Source organism: Ambystoma mexicanum, chromosome 1p (assembly GCF_040938575.1).
Source record: "Ambystoma mexicanum isolate Mex_15411 chromosome 1p, UKY_AmexF1_1, whole genome shotgun sequence".
Classification (NCBI taxonomy): domain Eukaryota; kingdom Metazoa; phylum Chordata; class Amphibia; order Caudata; family Ambystomatidae; genus Ambystoma; species Ambystoma mexicanum.
The window spans coordinates 1,389,583,039-1,389,600,801 of NC_090921.1; the positions used below are offsets into that span (position 1 = coordinate 1,389,583,039).

The 17,763-nt window shown below is 48.3% G+C and overlaps 1 protein-coding gene across 1 annotated transcript in view; it reads right to left on the reverse strand.

Moving 5' to 3' along the window:
- Nucleotides 1-2,049: 2,049 nt before the first annotated feature.
- Nucleotides 2,050-17,763, reverse strand: part of ORC6 (origin recognition complex subunit 6) — a 118,075-nt gene continuing 102,361 nt past the window's right edge. Inside the window, exon 7 of the mRNA XM_069607067.1 lies at nt 2,050-3,519. Within this exon, the coding sequence (XP_069463168.1) occupies nt 3,395-3,519 (125 nt within the window). The 3' untranslated portion in view covers nt 2,050-3,394. The remainder of the gene's footprint in view (nt 3,520-17,763) is intronic.

The following is a 17,763-nucleotide window of genomic DNA, read 5'->3' on the forward strand; positions in this document are numbered from 1 at the left end:
ATGTTGCATGTGCTTACTGGTTTGGTTGGTAGTGTAATTGTATTATTACTGAAATAGAAAAACTTGCACAAGTGGCCAAGTACTTATAACTATGTTGGTATAACTATATTATCCACGAAACGGAATAAGTAACAATTAACTACGAATAGCGTCCGTTTACCTTGAATTGCATACTGTAAAAAAAAAAAGTCTACTAATGTGGTTGCTACTCACCTTGAATTGCATACTGCTTTCTAAATGTGGTTTAAGCTTTGGTTTACTTAGCATTGTATTGGTTTTTAATGTGTTTATGACTTCTAATAGTACTTACCTTTCTAAAAGAATTCTATTTGCCTGTGTATATATAAATAAACCTATATTTTTACAATACATCAGTGTAGTTGGATTAAGGCACTATAAAACACATTGGGGCTCATTACAATACCAGAGGTAGCCGTGCCAGTGTAAGGGGCACGGCTGCCGCTGGTATCTTTTTTTCGGCATCCACGAATGGGGAATTACCAGGTCATCACAGCCCCGCCGGACCTGGTAATTGCACATTCGCAGGTGCTGGGAAAAAATGCTCCCCATTCCCACTGATCGCTTTGGGTCTCAATGGGAATGGGGAGGTCGGATGCACCGGCACCATTCATAATGTTGCTGGTGCATCAGACCTGTTCTGCTCGCGGGTGCCAGTATGCTGGAAGGCACTCGCGAGCAGAACTCGCAGTTTGCCAGTCCAGTAACAGTACCGGCAAGCTTACCGGTAACATTGTTACCGGACCAGCAAACTTATAATGAGGCCCATTATCATTAGAATGGTTTGTTTGGACCATATGTATGCTACAAGTCCTTTTACCTCTCTACAGATCCCTCTGCCTACTAAGATAAGCCTGGCTGCTCTATTATTGTTAGCGTAATATCAGGTGGTACAGTATAGTTTTATAAATTCCCTTTGGGTGGACTCCAGAAAAACTACCCTACCAGGGTGGACCGCCATAGGCTAGCCCTCAAACACAAAAAGCAAACAAAGGTTTTGATGGCAAGCCAACCAGACTGGCACTAAAAACCACCGAACTTTTATAAACAGTTTGGACTGGTTTTGACTGCCCCAGACAAATCAATACACAGGGTGGGTTTAGATTGGGCCCATCTTCATGCAATTGCCATTTTGACCCGGGCTCCAGGCTCCCATACGAAAAGGGATGGACAAAAACAAAATGGCTGAGAGTAGGACTTGAAATAATACACTAGTACTGCAATATATGTCATAAGGTAACTTAATAGGCTGCCAATGTGGTAAACATCTGCTGCATGCCGATATTACCCAAGATCCAAACCTAGGGTGCTTAGAAAGCACCCCTGTGCTAGCATCTATATGGGCGATCACAGGACAAAAAGGTCAAATGGCTTGTATTGACAGACTTCTACTGAAGTCCCCCTTACCCACAAAGAAGGTAGATCATAGACAACCAAAGAGTAAAAAGCAAAATAGGTTTAGGTGGTCCCATAAATGGGACAGCAGACCCAATAACAAAAACAGACGAAACGTAAACTACAGTAGTTCAGAGCCTGGAACAAAACCACTGCTCGTGCCAGCTTCTTCCAATGTTGCCGTGTGCTTTTTTTTGCATGGTGTACCAAAAGGTGGCAGCATCTAAATAGTGAATGGAAAAGCTGCACAGCGATTGTGAACTCCCGGATTCACCTCGGCACCATATTCTTTAATAATCCCTTGCTAGCATTGCCCAGTCTGTTGGCCACCGTTTGCGGTGGTGAAACTTGGGGATATGTAGTGGTAAATACATTTGGGGGGATCTGACAAACTGTCCCTTCATTTATGCTCAAGTATTCCTATACCTGAAACAATCCAAGCCGCCAATCTGCATACCTCCAGGGAGCTAAGCTTCAGGCTTGCAAACAATTCCTGACGGCGCTCCCAACAGCCTTCAGCTCCCATTCAGGCTGGTGACGCAGCACTTGGCTGCAGATTAGACACGTCTGCAGGCGGATGCTTACATGCTGTAGCATACTACACATAGATAATCGTACACGTTAAAACAAGGTACATGGTTTATATAAAAGCTATTTTATTTACTTTTACAAAATTAGCTGAGGGTTAAGACTTCTGTACACTGGAATACTACAGTTTTAAAACCAAGCGCTGCTTGCAAAATCCCTTTCAGGCCCGGTGTCCTGCCCCACCTTGCACATAAAATCCAGACACCCATTGAGGTACTGTGCAGCCTCACCTTTGTGTGGGTTAAATTGTTCTGTGTGTAAAAAATGGGCAGGTCAGACTGTTTGCCAAGGAAGGATAAAAATATTCCACTAATACTACAAACATTATGTGCATTAAATCACACTGTTCGAAAAAAGTTCATTTATTTTGGAAATAAAATGGATGCTATACCTCCACTGCATGTCTAAACAGCATTTGTATAGCAATATTTAAAACCACCATGCCACTCTGACATCTGGGAACACTGCTGTACTAAAAACCGGTCTAAAATTGCAATAAAACGTTACAGAAAATGCGATATTTTTAAAAGTTCATGAAAAATATAGCAAAAATTAATACATGCTTTATTTTCGGCTTACTGAATCACCCCAACCACGTCCACGTAGCAACCTATTGCTGCAATGGCAAGCGCAATGATTCGATGTCGACACTTCACGATTCACTTGCTAACCATTGCACACAGATGTGGGTCCTACAAAGTCGCTAACACATCAAACACCGTATTCTAGAAAAGCCAATGCATGCAATGCTCGTGCCGTCCTCCCCAACAGAGACCCCAAACCCCAGCATTTTCAATCATCAATGGTGCGTCGGCAAATTGCTTTATTGCCCAGGAAGACTAGAACTCAAATAAATTAACAGTACACACGTTGCCTCGTGAATAAATAAAATGCACACTGTCAGTTTTGAAATATCCAGATGTGTCTGCTATCCTGAACCACACCTGGCTGCGAGACCTTTCGGGGCCAGACCATCGAGCCCAGATGAAATCGCTGCGGCTAGAGAAAAGGCACTGGAATGAACATGGCTGTTGCCAAGCCAGTGAATTAAGAGGCCGGATGGCAGAGCACAGCCATGAAGGAGAGCGCCATCCAAAACGCTGCTCATAAAACACGGCTTTCTTACCCCACACCCACCCCCCACAGTTTCTGCCACATTAAAGCAAATAAATAAAACCGCCTAGTTCGGGTTCACAAAGGAACGTGGTAGACCATCACACCATCTGCATGAAGCACTCTGCGTGGACATGAAGATTGCTGGGAGGTCCCAATTTACAGGTGCAATGTGTTATGCCAAACAAGGATGCTTCACATTAGCCATCCTGTTGGTCTAAGCTTTTCGTGCACACCGGCATCCAGTCATATGGGACCAACAGTTAATCTGTAAAACATGTCAGACACCAGTTGTTGGTGCTTGTGCTGCTTTTTCAAGTATTTTCCGCTTCCATTCTTCATAGTCTGGTTTGCCTTCGGTTTCATTCTTCATCTTTGGCTGCTTGCATAGGCCCTCTTCATCCTCTGCAAGGAAAGAGGTTGACATATTTAGCCCCAATCGCAGAGGATCATGGGAGACTGCACACATTTACGATCTCAGTTGACAACCCCTTTTCCCGACTCCACACTGACACCAAAGGACTAACAGATGGGCTACAGTAGTAGACTGACGCACTCATTTAGAAGGAATTTCTTACCTGTAACAATTGTCCTCAAACAAGGTCAGTCAAAGTTGAATATTACACTCCATCGTGAATGATGGAACATATATTTAAAAAATCCTCCCAATCAAAAATATTTAGAAAATTGTACTGCACACGTGTTCCCAGAACCATCAAAGGATCCCTGGCCCATTAATGATTGAGGAACGCCAAGGATAAAAAGCCTCTAATAAGCAGTGGTCGAAGTGTATGAAAAGAAGTAGTGGAACTATGATCCGTACTGGCCTGCACCACTCCCCGCAAACCCCATCGCCACTCCCCTCCCACTCACAATACAAACTCTAAAACACATGCACCTGCTGGGAAAGGGAATGTTCAGTGTAGTGCTCTGCAAGTGCAAGTTTCAACTCCTTCCTACACTTTTATTTGAATACGAAACCATTCCGGAAAGGTTTTTTTAAAATAAAAGTATAGAACAGGAAAACCGCTCACGACCCCTCCCGCCCTCTTCGACCATTGGTAATAAGGCCTTTCACGCATGGCAGGCGAGAGGCTGCGATTACATCTTGCAAATGTTCGAGGGGAGCAAGATCAGAACATATACAGCCTGCAAAGAGACCTTTGGAATAACTGAGGGAGAATGCTTATCATACCTACAGCTTTGGCATTGGGTCTTTCACGGTAATGAGGCTGGAGCTACAAGACCACTCATATTTGAGAAGGTGGTCTTCACTCCTAGCGGATCAATAATCAATATCACACCGGTATGAATGTCTCAATGCGCAAACATTGGCTAATTTACCATTTTATACAAAGGATTGGCAGAGAGATATGGGCAAGGAGCTAGAGCCGAAGCAATGGTCGGAAATATGGAAAGGAGTCTCGAAAATAATGGTGAGCACACAGTATGCTGAACGAAGCTACAAGAGGTTGGCGATGTGGTATTTCTGGCCTGAAATAGGGGCCCACCGATTCTGGGATCTGCTGGCGGGGATGTGGTGCGGCAGGAACTTTCCTACACATATGGTGGCGCTGCCCCAATTTACAACCATACTGGGGGCAAGGTGGTGGACATGTTAAGGCAGATCTACCTACTGGGCTGGTGGACACCAGCAGGGGTGGATAATTGAGCATCCAATGCAACTCAATACGGCTACTGAAACTGATGCTACTGGTGGCCAGGAACACTATTGCTGCTCGATGGGAATCCGCGCACATTCCAAACAGATGACTGGCTGAAGAGCATGTGGCGGCTTCTTATTTGGGAGACGATCTTCACAAAATGGGACTGCTTTTTACAATATATCAAGGCCATTAACTGGGACTGTACTTGCCCACCTACGCTTAGAGCACTGGGGCTACTACTGAACTTGTGAGTGATACAATAAAGCGACATGCGGAAGACTGTTGCAAGGACAGTAAACATCTATGAAAAATGTGTAGTGGATGGGGCAGTGGGAAGGATTGGGGGACTGTAGAGGGAGGATGCGGGTAAGGGCCATTGCAAGTTTTTCTTTTTGCTCTATGCTGAGCAGAAATGTAAAATGTCTCAAATCTCCAATATTACGTACGCATCTAGAGTTAAAGTTGAGACTATGACATTGAAAACTTAGGAGGAATCATTGTTAATGGCACAGAAGGTTAGACGAGAAACAAATTACATGCAATCTTAGGGCAGAATTTGACAGCATCCCAACAAGCACAGATGCTGCTGCTGAGGGATAAAGTAAATGAACAAGTTACTTAACAACTGGTAACGTTCTTTCGAATGGATGTTCCTCCAATGTATTCCACATCTTTGACATGTAATGTCCACAGCTGTGCACTTCTGAAACTTTTTCAGCAGAGGGCGTCCTGCGTCGATGACGTCGGGTCGATGTCCCTCGAAGGCCTCCATCGAGGGCGACGTCACCGGATGTTATAAAAGACACATGGCACCCGTAGCATAGTTGAAGTTTTTTTCCCCTGAGAAGGCGTGGCACCAGTTTCATGCCTGCTTGACTGCACATAGCCTTGCGGAAACGGAAGCTGCAATCGCATAGGAACTTCTCCAGAGGGTTAGGCTGGGAGGGCGATGTGCAATACATTGGAGGAACATCCAGTCAAAAGAACGTTAGCAGTTGGTAAGTAACTTGTTCTTCGAATGGATTGCGTCTGCCAACATATTCCACATCTTTGACAGACTACCAAAGCAGTACCAGTAAATGGAGGAAGGAAAAGAATTTAGAGTACCCAATCATATTGCGGAATAAAGAATCCCCTTACCAAAGGCCATATCCTGACCATGGATCGTATCCAGGGAATAATGCTCAACAAAGGTGTGAAGCGAAGCCCATGTAGCGCCATCACAAATATTCCTAAAAGGAACATGCCTATGGAGGGCAGTGGAAGTAGCCACGCCCCTAGTGGAATGAGCTTGCAACCCTTCAGGAGGGTCCTTACCCGCCAATCGATAACACTCCGTAATAGTGAGGATAATCCATCTGGACAAGGTCTGGTAACAGCCTGGCCCAATCGGTGTCCAGCATATCCTACAAAGAGCTGATCGTCCACTCAAACCCTTGACACTCTAGAAATGTAAAAGCGCAGAGCTCTCCTAGGATCCAACCGATGGAATCACTCCTCTTCCTTACCAGGATGAGGAGGAGGATAGAAAGACGGGAGAACCACTTTCTGGCTCAAATGAAATTCAGAAACTACCTTAGGTCGAAAGGACGGACGTACCCCAAGTACTACCCTGTCCTTGTGGAACACAGTAAAGGGTGGCTTAAAGTGCTTGCAATTCACTCACTCTGTGTGCGGAAATAACCGCAACCAAGAACACTGGCTTGAAGGACAATAATCTCAAAGGACAAGAGTGCAAAGGTTCAAACGGAGCACCCATGAGAAATTTCAAAACCAAATTTAAATCCCAAACCAGCACCTGGAAAGGAGACGGCGGGAACACATTAGTCAGTTCTTTAAGAAATCAAAGGAATCTTAAATTAAGAACATTCTTCAGACGAGCACTTAAATATAGTCGGCGCCGCCAAGTAACCATTAATAGTACCAACTTGAAGACCCCTGTGGGCCAAAGAAAGTAAAAAAGACAAAACTATAGGAATGGAGCACTGGAAAGGATCAACATTGTGTCCCCTACACCAGTTGCAGAACTTTTGCCAATGGTACAAGGATTTCGTTGCAGGCCGCCTGGCCGAAAGCAACACCTCCATCACGTCATCCGGGAGGTTCCAATCCTTATACCTCAACCTTTCAGATACCAAGCGTGAAGGTTGAGTCTCCTGACCTCTGGATGGAGAACCTGATCCAGCCCCCTCCCCACATCCCCCACCCCTCCTTCAAGAGAGCATATCCTCTCGGTAAGGAAGACGGCCTGGAAGGCAGATAGACATTTCTAGAAGGTCCGGGTACCACGCTCTCCTGGCCCAATCCGGAGCAATGAGGATCACGTGGGAACCGCCTCAACACTTGAAGAATGACGGGGACTGGAGGAAACACATACAGAAGTGGGAATGACCAATCCACCCCAAACGCATCTAAGGCTCCTCGGAGGAAATTTCCTTGAGCAGAATCTCACACTTCCGGTTAGCACTGGTGAGGAAGAGATCCACTTGCGGGGTTCCCCAAAGGGCGAAGATCTCCTGAAGGACTTCCTGAGCCAACTCCCACTCGTGAGAGATCATGCTCTGCCTGTTCACAGCGTCCCCATCTGGCCGCAGAAGAAAATGCAGCGGTGAAATTGAAAGATCGAAATTCCCTGCTGGCTGGAAGGCCCAGAACCAGAGCTGCATTGCCTCTGCACAACAGGAGTGACCCTACCTCCCCCTTTTTTTGTTGAGGTAATGCATGGCCACTGTGTTGTCCATCATGACCAGGACACTCTTCCCCCGTACAGTCGGCAGAACAGCCTTCAGGGCTAGCCTGATGGCCCTCAGCTCTAACAGGTTGATGTGGAGTCTGGACTCTGAGACTAACAAACGCTGGCGGTCAAGTCGTTGGCATGAGCGCCCCATCCTGTGAGGGAAGCATCTGTCACTAGAATCACCTCCGGCCATGGCTGCCAAAGCGGCTCCCCCTTCATCAAGTTCCCTTCGTTGGCCCACCACAGAAGATCCTGTGAGACCGAGACGGGAATCTGAACAGGATCCAACATCTTGCCTGAGAACTGTGACCACTGCATCTTGACGACCCATTGCAGGGATCTCCTCCTCAGCCTGGCCTCTGGCACCAGAGAAATGCAAGATGCCATGAGGCTGAGCAACCTTAAGAATTCGAAAGCCGGGATACTCTGGGCATGTTGAAACCTGTCCACCATCTGCACAATGTGATGAGCCCTCACCCTGGGAGGCGAGCACTTCCCCAAGGACGTTTCCAACACGCCCGATGTACTGAGCTGTTGGGAAGGTGTCAGATGAGACTTCTTGAAATTGAGGGAGAAGCCAAGCTTGTGGAGGGAGCGACAGGTGAGACCGAGGTGATCCAATGCTTGCTCGGGAGAGCGCGCCCCAATCAGCAAGTCGTCGAGGTAGGGGTAGATGTGAAAGCCCCTTCCCCTGAGGTACGCTACCCCCACCACGAGCTTGGTGAAGACCCTCAGGGCAGAGGCCAATCCGAACAGCAGGACCTGAAAGTGCAAGTCTCCAGCCGCAAAGCTCAGGTATTTTCTGTGCTTGGGATGGATCGGCATATGAAAGGAAGCATCCTGTAGGTCCAGTGACACCAACCAATCCTGAGGTTAAAGGGCCTGGAGGACTTGAGAAAGAGAAACCATCTTGAACTTTTCCTTCCTGAGAAGTTTGTTCAACCAATGCAAGTCCAGGATGGGTCTCAATCCCCCGTCTTCCTTGGGGATCAAAAAATAAGGGGAATACCAACCCTTGTTCTTCTCCGCTTTCTCCAGCAGGGTTTAAGATTTCCTGCGTAAGGAGTGGATCTGGAAGCTTCAAAGAGTTTCCCTGGTGGTTTTTGCGAGGCCGCTTTAGGAAGGGAAGGCAGAAGCCATGTGCTATGGTATCCAGAATCCACGTATCTGAAGTAATGGCTCGCTATTCTTCTAGATGCTGAGACAGTCTGCCCCCAACCGACGAACCATGGGACATGGCCTCATGACTGTTTGGAAGTGGCTGTGGTAGTGCCTGAAGGCAAAGAGGCAGCTGCCTGAGCAGCTCTTGCACCTCTTTCCCTGACCACCACAGGTACATTTTCTCTGGCCCCTTTGACTGGCGGCCCCTCTCGTACTACCAAAGGAGGAGTAGTAACGAAAAGAACCTCCCCTCCACTGTTGTCCCCTAGGACGAAAAGGCAGAGGTTAACGCATGGCTGCGCTTAAAGATTTGCAGCAGCCTTCGAGGTCTGCAACCTCTCAAGACTAGTCAGCCTTGTTGCCAAATAAATGCGTGCCATCAAAGGGCATGTTCAGGAGACTGCTTTGCACATCCGGAGCAAAACCAGACTTCCGCAACCATGCAAACCTGCGTATAATTTTGCTCAGACCCATGGACCGGCTAACACGGTCTTCCGCATCCAAACCCGACTGAAGGGATTTGCACACAGCATCCTTGCCGTCTTGCACGAGTGCCAGGAAGCCATCCCTTTCTTCCCCCTCGGGAATATGCTCAGCCGCTAAGGAAACAGTGTGTGAGAACCTTGCTAAGGCACAAGTGGAGTTGGCTGCTTTCAATGCCATGCTTCCCGCTGAAAATACCTTACGAGCCCAACCGTCGAAGAGTTTGTCGTCCCTATCAGGAGGGATGGTAGGGTATGCTGCCTGCCTCGAGGTGGCTGTAGCCACCTGAACCACCAAACTCTAGGGAATGGGGCGAGTGGATAAACAGCTGGGGTCTCTAACTGAAGGGCAGTACTTGTTAAAGATTTATCAACAGCCGGAAGAGATTCCTGTGACTGCCAAGCAACTGCCACCCTGTCTCTAAGGTGAGATGAAATGGTAACACCGGGTCAGAGGATGGACCTTGATCTAAGATGTCCATTAGATCATCCTGCACACAGTCTTCAGGAGGACTGGACCTGCCCAGATACTCCAAGACCCTGGCCATGAGCCTCCTGTATGAAGACTCTGCATGAGCCCCAGGCTCAGGCCTACCAAATTCCACTTCCGGAGAAGTGTCCAACCCACTGGCATCATGGAGGGTTTGGCTCAACTCCTCCAACTGACCGTCTCCAGAAAAAAATAGGAGCCACATCCAGTTCACCAGCATCCTCAAATTCAGACCTTTCTTCCTCTTCATATATGTCGTCCAGAGGGAGCTGAAACCCAGGCCAGGGGACAGAAGAGGGCCTGGAGTCCACAACTGGCCTCGCAGACTTCACAGTAGCCTTCCTTGGAGGATCCACCACATCGTGGTACTCCAATGGCAAATTTTGGGCAAAAATCCCTGAAGGAGTCGAGTGTGCCGAAGGCTTAGACGCCGAGAGCGTTGACAACCTCGGCGTCGTGAGCGCTGAAGGCTTCGGAGTCGACGTCACTGTGGGCTGATAAGATAGCAAAGTGTCGACGTCCGAGTCGGACGGACACTGCGCCGACCGGATCAATGTTGGCTTCGAGCTCTTGTTGGGTTGCAGCAGTCTCGCTGGGGACGAGGACCGAGACCTAAAGGCACATCTCTTGCGACTGACCGACAGCTCCTGATGAGTCGCGTCGCGGACCTGAGGCCAAAGGTGTGCGAGCCACGGTACAAGACTGATCCTGGCCGGCTTTGTTAGAAGGCACGACCTGACCCGTGCCCTGCGACTAATATCGCTAACATTTGTTCTTTAAAAGCAGCCCATTCCTCCGAGTCCGAGACTTCGTCGGGCATGCCACTTTCCTCGCTGCTCCATCTTCCGAGGACAGGGAAGGTGACCGGTGACTGCGCTCCCACGAATGCTGCGACGAGGAAGACGAATGGCAGGAACCACTCTGGGACTGAGAACCCCGGGCCTCCTCCCGACGCAGAGAGTTGCCCCTCGAGTAGTCGGTGGACACCCCTTTGGATTTCAACTTGGATTTCTGGGACATACTGAGCTTAGAGACCCTACCTGGAGCTTCACCTTCCGCAAGGCCTTGGCAGTTAGCGACTGGCATTTCGAGCAGTTGTCCGTGTCGTGACTCTCAACCAAACACCACAAACAAAAGCGATGCAGGTCAGTAATCGACATTTTCGACTTCCAGTCCCGGCACGTCTTGAAGCCAGACCACATAGTCGGAGGGGTCAAAGAAAAAGACATCTCAACGATGAAACACACGAGGCGCGCCGAGTTTCATGAAGCAACACGTTCGCGGAATAAACAGAACTGAGGCTGCGGGCTCTGTGTCCCATTTATAATATTCAGTGACGTCGCCCTCGACGGAGGCCTTCGACCCCGACATCATCGACCAGGACGCCCTCTGCTGAAAAACTTTCCAAAGTGCACAGCTGTGGACATTACATGTCAAAGATGTGGAATACGTTGGAGGACACAATCCATTCGAAGTTACAGTACTTCGATTGGGTATAGATTTGGAATGAGAGGTTAGCTGCCCTTAACTTTAGTCCGATACAAACTCGTCCTCATTTACTGAATGTTTATGTACTTGAAGATTGATAGACAAATTAAAACCCTACAGGAAGTTCCTGTGAATGCTACTTTGCCTGCATCCATCTTTTTTTGTTGCTTATATGAAGCGATGTACGATTAGGTAAGCATAGGCAAATGCTCAATTTTAATGAGATGTCTGGTTGGTCTGCTCCGACTCAGGTTATTGCTTCATGCTGCTCTATATATATACACTGACGAAGCGAGGGAGTCCGGACAGACGAGGCAACAAGCGAGGGAGAGGGACACGAACGTCAGCCAGGGAAGCCCCATGGCGAAATAACACCCAAGAGGGGAGAGGGGACGGGGAGGGGGGTAGAGGGCGGGGAGGGGTTGAACTCAGACCAGCATAACCAGAGAGTTTGAAAACTTCTCAGGTACCGAAGGCTGAGCGCTAGATGTGTCCTTGGCTAAGGAATGAGCGAGAAGCCGGTGGCATGACCATGAAATCTTTGTGGTGAACCGGCGGTGCACAAAACAATGCCAAAACCACCAAGTGGTCAAATCCACATACGCTCCGGATACCCGCACAGTTGCTAATATGACACTGGAGTAACTGGAGAAATGAAGAAAGTGAAGAAAACCTGAGTGAACGGATGCCCACAGTGACGTTGTCCCTGAGAATCCAAGCTAACAGAAAATGGGAGACCGGGAGGCCACCAGGGAATAGTTAAGCGACTACTTATCCCAAGCAAAATCAAAATAACCATAATATCTAAAGTGAGAAACTGGAATAATGACAATGAGAGAAAGCAAAATGCAGAAACTGAAAGCCAAAAGCCTGGGAGAAAGGCAGAGTTTTATAAAGACAGACTATAAAGACAAAGAATACTATGAATTAGTGAGAAGAGAATCCAAAGAGGGAGAGTTGTAGAGGCTGGATATCACTACCCTGGGAAAAGGGGAAGCAAACCCCTTTTGTAGAGGCAAAGAACAGAATCAAAGTTACGTCAACATTATTGCAGATCAAAGCATTCATCGAAGGTCAAAGAAAGCAATGGTTGAGAAGGAACAAAAGTTTAATCTCTTGGAAGAGTTATACAAACTGATTAAAGTAGTCACAAAAGAACAGATACTAAGGAAGGCAAGAGCCATGGACCACATTAGGATGAACGGGGAGGATATAGACCTAGCCTTGGTGACTCTTCAGAAAAGGAGGGCTATGGCCCTGGTGATTAAGGAATTGGTGACGAGGAAAATAAGGTATAAAATGGACATTCCCTTTTGGGCTACTCTTCTCGTGGGAGGGTAAGCAACGGAGGGCAATATGTGAGGAAGGATTACAGGTGATGGACATTCAGGAAGAGGATAGAGGCGAAGGGAGGACTTTAAGAAGCCATGGGAATGGAAAACAGTGCAGCACAAGAAGAAACAAACGGGGGGAGGGGATCGCTGATCACAACCAGACATCCACATGCACGGGGAAGGGTATAATGAACAAGGCGAGGCGGAAAACACAGGACCGGAGAGAAATGGTGACATGAGGAAACCAAAGGTCAATTGGGAACACAGCCTGGCGAGGGGCCTCACCACCGGAATCCAGCAAATCAGAGGTAAATGCTGGGATTAGGACTACCCGTGAGGTTACACCCGAGTAATCAGAGGGCCAGGGGCGTCGCACCAAGCACCCTAGCAACCTAAGGTCCCTGGGCTCTCCTCGGGACAGTTGTTGGTTCATTGGGGGAGTTATTTGTTCTGGGGGGTGGGGTACACACTGGTCGACAAACCGGGGCGATATGTATTGGCCAACGCCTTAGTTGACAGGACTAGTTTCACTTTAGCCTCAATTTACGCACCCAATACAGGGCAGGACATTTTTCTGCGGGAGACCCTGGGGACACTGGAGTAATTTGCAAACGGGGAGATAATTCTGGGAGGGGATCTGAACCTGGCATGGAACCCAACAGATAGGTGCTCAGGGGGACACCAGGGACGGGGGGGTGCCCCCTAAAAGTCTCAGCCAAAAGATGGACTACATGGCGCTGTGTGATGTGTGGCGTGAACTCAAGGGGCAACAAAGGGGATACACGCACTTCTCCCATGTTTATAATACATGGTCAAGGATAGACTATTTTTGGGCATCAGCAGGGTTACTGGGGAAAGTCTAAGGGATGGAAATCGGCCCAATTACGCTATCGGATCACGCCCCACTATGGATGGAAATAATACCAGGCAGGAGTAGAGGGCTGTGGAGATGGAAGCTCCTCCAAGAAATAATCTTAGACCCCATCCTAGGAGACACTATACGGGAAAAGATAGAAGAGTACTTTGCCCACAATGACATGGGACACCTCGTTGGGAACAGTTTGGGAGGCCTTCAAAGCAGTCTTGCGAGGCCATAGGATAGCCCTGAAACCATCAAAAGATAAACAGATACCTATGGGGAAAAAGGACAGGAACAGAAGATAACACACAAAGGGATCTCACGAGGAATCCCACAATAAGCATGAAGAAGGCTTTGAGACATGTGCCGTGACAATTAGAGCTGCTCCACACTAAAAAAGCAGAGAAGAGCTTCCTCCACCTCAGACACTGGTACTATACAAAGGCCAATAAGGCTGATAAATACTTAGCTAGACAACTACGAGCCAAGCAGCTAGCGCTCTCGATTAAGAGTGTGCGCAATGCACAGGGAGAGACACCAACACGCACTAGCGACATAGGAGAAGTCTTCAGAGACTACTACCAATCGATGTATGCAACCGGTAGGCCTGATAGTGTAAACCAAGAAGCATACTTAAAAGCTATTAACTTACCACAAATAACAGGAGAAAAGAGGTCTTGGACCGGGAAATTAGGAAAGGAAGTGAAGAAAGCAATAAGAGGATTCCTATTAAACAAAGCACTGGGCCCAGATGGGTTTACGGCCGCATTTTATAAGAAATACGCATACATTTTGACCCCTTTCTTAACTAAGCTGTTCAACTCTTTTAGGGAGGTGGGGAACGCAAGACCTTCCATGAATGAAGCCACGGTTTTAGTCTTTCACAAAGCAGGAAAGGACCAATCTAACCCGAGGTCCTACCGCCCAATTACCTTATCAATCTCGACGCGAAGCTATGTACAAAGATCCTAGCAGCAAGCCTACCACTGGTACTCCCCAAGCTGATAAATGCGGATCAATCAGGTTTTATCCCCAACCGGCAAACTCATGATAATTTGAGGAGATAGATACACCTGGTAGAGAAGCCCAGGATCTCGCACATACCGGCAATATCATCATCATTGGATGCCGAAAATGCATTTGAGCGGGTGGAATGGTCAATGCTGTCCAGAATGCTACAATATATGGGGTTTGAGAAGCAATACATGGAAATTATTAGGGCCAACTACAACACTCCATCCATTAGAATAGCCATAAATCGGGGAAGTCACGGGCAGAGTGGAGATAACAAGGGGCACGAAACAAGGATGCCTGCTATACCCCCACCCCTTTAGTATGCCCTCTTCTTGGAATCACTCCTAATCTGAATCAGGGAGTCATCCGCCTTTACTGGAATAGAAATGGCAGGCATGCAGCACAAGGAAATAGAGTATGCGGATGATATGCTGGTAGCCCTTACGGATCTGGCATGCACACTGCCAGAAGCAATACAAGAACTAGACAAATTTGGGGCAATATCCAGGCTGAAAATTAATAGAAACAAAATCGGAAATACTAATCCTGGCAGAAGATTTGGGGATAAAATAAGTGGGCATAACCCTCATGGGCAGGGTAGACCACCTATACAGGGGGCAACTATCCAGAACTGCTGGCGAAGGTAAAGAGGGACACAGAGCAGTGGAACCCACTTGCGATCTCATGGTGGGGACGCATCACTTTGGTAAAGATGACCATTCTACCGAAGCTGGTCTATTACTTTCAAGCTATCCTGATAAGGATCCCAAAGTCCTTTTTTAGAGCGCTCACAAAAATATCCTCATTCATTCGGAAAAACAAACCCCCAAGGGTAACTAGATCTGTACTAACAGCCCCAATCCAGGAGGGGGGTGGGTGAGGAAATGTCTCTTCAACACTTTTATAGATTCCATCAAGTGGTGCAACTGTGGGTATTAAAGGAATGGATGGGGGGGGCCACCAAAAAATATGGGCGGAGCAAGACAGGGCAGTGGCGAGATCCCCCCGTAGAGATGCTGTGGAAAGGGAAATACAGGCATCCACATCTTTGTTAGTGAAGTTTTGAGGGCTCCACTGGAAGCCTGGGATGAGCATCAGCGGAAGGGTACCTTAACAGATGAGCTTGCCCCGTTCGCACCCATGTTTGGGAATCCAGAATTCCCCCCGGGGTTGGAAAAAGGAGCGTACAGCAAATGGGAAGCAGCAGAGTGTACTAAAATAGGAGAAATGTTTAAAGATCATGAAATCAGATTGTTCACGGCCTGTAAAAGACTGATTAACCTTAAAGAGTCGGAAAGATACAAATATGAACAGCTTAGGCACTGGCTAGTGACACCAACTATCAAAGAAGCAGCCACTAGGGACCTCACACCATTTGAGAAATGTACACTGACCAACCCCGGGTCCAAGAAACTAGTTGTGTCGATGTACAAGTTATTCAATGTACAAAAAGAGGAAATTAGGGGAGTTACATGCTGAAATGGGAACGTACCCTGGGGGAACCCATCAGTAAAGCACAGTGGGAGGAACTCTGGCAGGGCATTCCTGTTGGTGCACTTAAGCCAAGCCTGGCGTCTTAGAACAACTCCGTTGTTTATCTGCTTAAAGCCCGAATCTGCCAGGTCCACCGCTATGTTATAGCATGGTTCGACGCCTCTTCGCCTTCTCGTACCAGAGACATCGCCGTTCTTCTATGTTCCTCCGGGAGGTGGTCCAGAATAGGGACTAGCCTGTGCCACATCACCCTGTCGTACCTGGCCACAATAGCCAGAGAGTTGGCTGCTTTCACAGTTGCAGCACCCACGGAAAGAACCTTCTTACCAAACACGTCCTGGCGTCTTGCCTCATTATCTGGAGGGGTCGAGCATTTATGTTGAGCCTTCGCTTTCCTCGTCGCCGCTGCCGACACCACTGAATCAGGTGTAGGTTGGGCCGAGAGACACTTCGGGGTAGAGTCTGACACTTTAAATTTCTTTTCAATGCGGCCTTTAACGGCCTGTTCAGAGAACGGGTGACGCATGGTTTGGACACCTTTCCAGACATGATCTAAAATGGGTATCGAGAATATTGAACGTATATTCTTACCCATATGGTCGAAAAGAAAGCAGTCCTTTTTCTCCTCCTGCTGGACCAGGCCAAACTCCTTGCACGCCTTTTGAATGAAAAGCGCCAATATCGTCCGGTGGTGACGGGTGAGTGGGGCTCTTTCGTGTTTCCAGTTCCACATCCGAAACCCAGGATGGATCCCTAGATGGAGACAGGGAGATATCCGATGCTGACCCACGGTCAGATAAAGAGTCTGAAAGCTCACCCTCCGCCTGGACTACTGGAGTCACCAGAACTCCTATCGTTATGGTTGGACGGTGTGACGGGCCGGGCTCGTCGACGGGGGGGGGGGGGTGGGGGTGGGTGTTGGTGTGGATGGGGTGATTTGACGGTACAGGTGGAAGCCTTTCATCCAGCGATTTCAGCAGCGAGTGTAAGGAGGACAGGACCTCCATGGACAGGGCCGATTGAGAGCCTGGAAGTCGGGTAAAGACCTGAGAGCAGGTTGCTCCCGATGGCGACTTGGCTCGCAGGCCAAGGTCCTCCGGGCCCGCAATCCTGAAACCGTCGTCTTCTTTCGAGGAAATCGACACTGCCTGTTCCTGCAGCAATGTGTCCGGCAACCCCAGATCAAAAACTTCTGGTCTCCAGGCCAGAACTTCGGTCGACAAGGACATCGTCGCCGTCGTCATTGGGTTGATGACGGGAGAAACCAACTGCGTCAGCGGCAGTGAGGACACTGACTGGTTCGTCGTCGACGGTGGGCCTGCAGGTGGCTTAGGCGGTCCCGCCTTAACAGCGCTCTCCCTGCGTTTATCCGATTCTCTACTCGTGGCAGATCTATGAGGATCGCCCGAGGAGGATTTTGGCCTTTCCTTTCCTTGTTTTTTCGAAGATGATGTCTTTTTTGAAGATTCTTTAGAAGAGTCCTTGGAAGAGTGGCTTCGTGGAACATCTTTTTCCGCCGGTCGAGTCTTCTTCGCCGGTGGTTCCGACGAGGTTGAGCGGCGAGGGGCTCCCGATGTTTTCGTCGAGGCCACGCTGCGCACGGAGCCAACCTCCGACTGAGGGTATGTTCCCGCCCCGTCATTTAACCACGATACCAGCCGCCGTTTCCGATCTTTCAGGGTTTTCTGGGAAAAACCTTTACATATTTCACACTGGTCTGCCGAATGGTGAGGGTGGAGACAATAAATACAATCGAGATGGCCGTCCCCCTCGTAAACCTTCAATCCGCACGTAGCACACAGGCGAAAGAGAGGTTTTCCCGACATTCTGATAAAACCAATAACCTCACAGAAGCTCGTGCGAGTAATTTCAACGATAGCCTAGAAAGTAGAGACTACGTGAGGAGATCCCACTATCTTTGGA